The 2500-nt window shown below is 39.9% G+C and overlaps 1 protein-coding gene across 1 annotated transcript in view; it reads right to left on the reverse strand.

Annotated features, from left to right (window-relative positions):
- LOC307270914 (uncharacterized protein) overlaps positions 1 to 2500 on the reverse strand; it is a 3996-nt gene that overhangs the window by 439 nt on the left and 1057 nt on the right. Inside the window, exons 2-4 of the mRNA XM_080054797.1 lie at positions 2001 to 2188; positions 1637 to 1732; positions 1 to 540 (exon numbers count right to left, since the gene is read on the reverse strand). The exon at positions 1 to 540 is cut by the window's left edge and continues 439 nt beyond it. Coding sequence (XP_079910923.1) covers positions 238 to 540; positions 1637 to 1732; positions 2001 to 2033 — 432 coding nt within the window. The 5' untranslated portion in view covers positions 2034 to 2188 and the 3' untranslated portion in view covers positions 1 to 237. The remainder of the gene's footprint in view (positions 541 to 1636; positions 1733 to 2000; positions 2189 to 2500) is intronic.

Raw genomic sequence — 2500 nt, forward strand, 5'->3', positions numbered from 1 at the left:
AATTTAGACAAATTATTTAGCTTTTAAAGATTTTTTTCATTAAAAAAAAAAAAAAAAAAAACAAGTGACTTTTTCTGAAACAAGTAGAATTTAAAGGGTTAAAATCCTTAAAAGTTAAAATCCTTTGAAGAGTTTTTCGTGAGGACTTTGCAAGTTTTAAATCACTAGCTGTTTATGAGCACCAACCACGATGCACTAGAACAGGCATAAAACAAAGGTTGGCTTCCACATTAAGAGTCACAGCAAAAGCTTTGTTTGCAGAGACCTTGTGCGCTGGGAGCACTGAGAGCCAAGCTTGAAAAAGATGGCCTGAATTGCTTCAAAGGTGTACCTCATCTCCTTCGGATAATCAATGTTCATGGCATACAGTAGCCCAAGGAGGTATGCAAAGGCAGTGCCGAGGTCTGGCAGGTGACGTAGCACAATGGACCCTTCCAACACAACAGCCCAGTCCCGCACGTTTGGTGAAACAGCAGGATCATCTTCTCCAAGGACAGTAACGAGGCCAACAGACACGCCTCTTTCTTCAGGGTCAGTTTCCTGAGGAAAAGTAACAGATGCATGACTGAGTGCTAGGTCAAACAAAAGGACGTAATTAGGGCCCGGCTGATATGGATTTTCTGGGGCCGATTAAAATGTTCAAAAGAAAAAAATTAAATTAAATTAAATAACTGATTTCTTAACCCTTAAAGGGTCATTAAGCGGAATGGTCAGTTTAGCTAACTTCCTGTCACTGACTGCAGTTAGCAGTCCTCTCCCTCGTCCCTACGTCACCACATTAATGCACTGCGGTCTTCAAGCAGCGAGTTATCTAGCATCATCTCAGATAAGTAAGTGTGATAAAACCTGATAAAAACCATCAAAACAGACATTGGGAAGGATTTTTACCTTCTCCACATTCACCCATCTGTCGCTCTGCGCGTGCACCGGCAGTGAGACGGGTGCTTGTTTGTAACGTTCTCTCTTGTGATTGGATATCAGTTTCGGGATCCCCAAAAAGTTTATTTGCCGATTACATGCAGAGCAGCTGACTGAGAGATCGGCTTTATGAAACGTGCACACTATGTAAGTGATCACTGTATGAATGAAGAGCGAATTGAGCGATATATTTAGGTTAATATAAGTATTAAATCACTCTATATTCATACAGTGATCACTTATATAGTGTGCGCGTTTCATAAAGCCGCTCGGCATGTAATCGGCAAATTAAATTGTTCGGGGATCCGGAAAGTGGTATCCAATCAGAAGAAAGAACTCTACAAACCGGCACCCGTCTCACTGCCGGTGCACGCCAGAGCAACAGATGGGTGAATGTTTATTCGCCTACAATGGCAAAGCAGGTAAAAATCCTTCCCAATGTCTGTTTTGATGGTTTTTATCACATTTATGGATCTGAGATGATGCTAGATAACTCGCTGCTTGAAGACCGCAGTGCATTAATGTGGTGACGTGGGGACGAGCGAGGGGACTGCTAACTGCAGTAACTGACAGGAAGTTAGCTAAAAGAACCATTCCGCTTACAGCACCTTAACTCTTATATTAACATAAATAAATCGCTTACTTCACCTATATAAAGTTCAAACACTTGTGACAACGATTAATTGAAGTCAGAACATGTCCATTTCCTATTACTTACCAAAGGCTGCAGGAAAAACTTGGTTGTGTCGTCCCGGACAAAAACAGGGAGGCATCTCAGTGCTGCAGTCCTTCTGTGAGACACAATGTCTGATGTCTAAAGAGTATACAGTGGAAAACATATAAGCATATAAATGAGTGAAGTGCCACAGTGGATTTATACAAATTGCAAAATCAGAAATTCTTTTTAGTAATGGAGGATAAAGCGCAGGTCTGACCAGAAAAAAAAAAGAAAAAAAAGACTAGTTTATTTTTTCTAGTATTGCAAATGAAAAAATACTGTTATAATTATCAAGTGGCACAAACTAAGAACATAAAGCAATGAGTGATAACATCCATTTTACTGACACATGCCCATCACTCACCTGTTCATCAAGTTTATCCAGGATGTCTTCCATTGAATTTTCCTGGATTCTCACAGTTGTGTGTGTGATCTTGAGACGTGTGACTTTAATGCACCTGGTGTTTTAAATACACACACAGTCTGTGTGAATACAGGGCCAGTGTGCACCTGTTATGTGACAAAGCCGACCGTGCTGCATGCAGTCCTCCCCTGAAACACAAGATGCATATAATGGAAATATTTAATTTCACTAAAAGCCTTTAGCTGAAAAGACAATAATTCACAATTTCCCCCCACCCCTATCTTAAACACATACTCCATACACCTTATAATACACATAACATAATCATATAGGCTACACCACACATACACATATCCTCCACAGGCTATCCTTAAAACCATACTCGGTATTATATCACTTTACATTGTCTAAATATCCATGGTAAGTACTCAAATACATGTTAACTTACTCAACAAGGCATACAGGTAAGTATTAGCAACTAACATTAGCTATGGAAATAC

Source organism: Ammodytes marinus, assembly GCF_949987685.1.
Source record: "Ammodytes marinus genome assembly, contig: scaffold_323, whole genome shotgun sequence".
Taxonomy (NCBI): domain Eukaryota; kingdom Metazoa; phylum Chordata; class Actinopteri; order Uranoscopiformes; family Ammodytidae; genus Ammodytes; species Ammodytes marinus.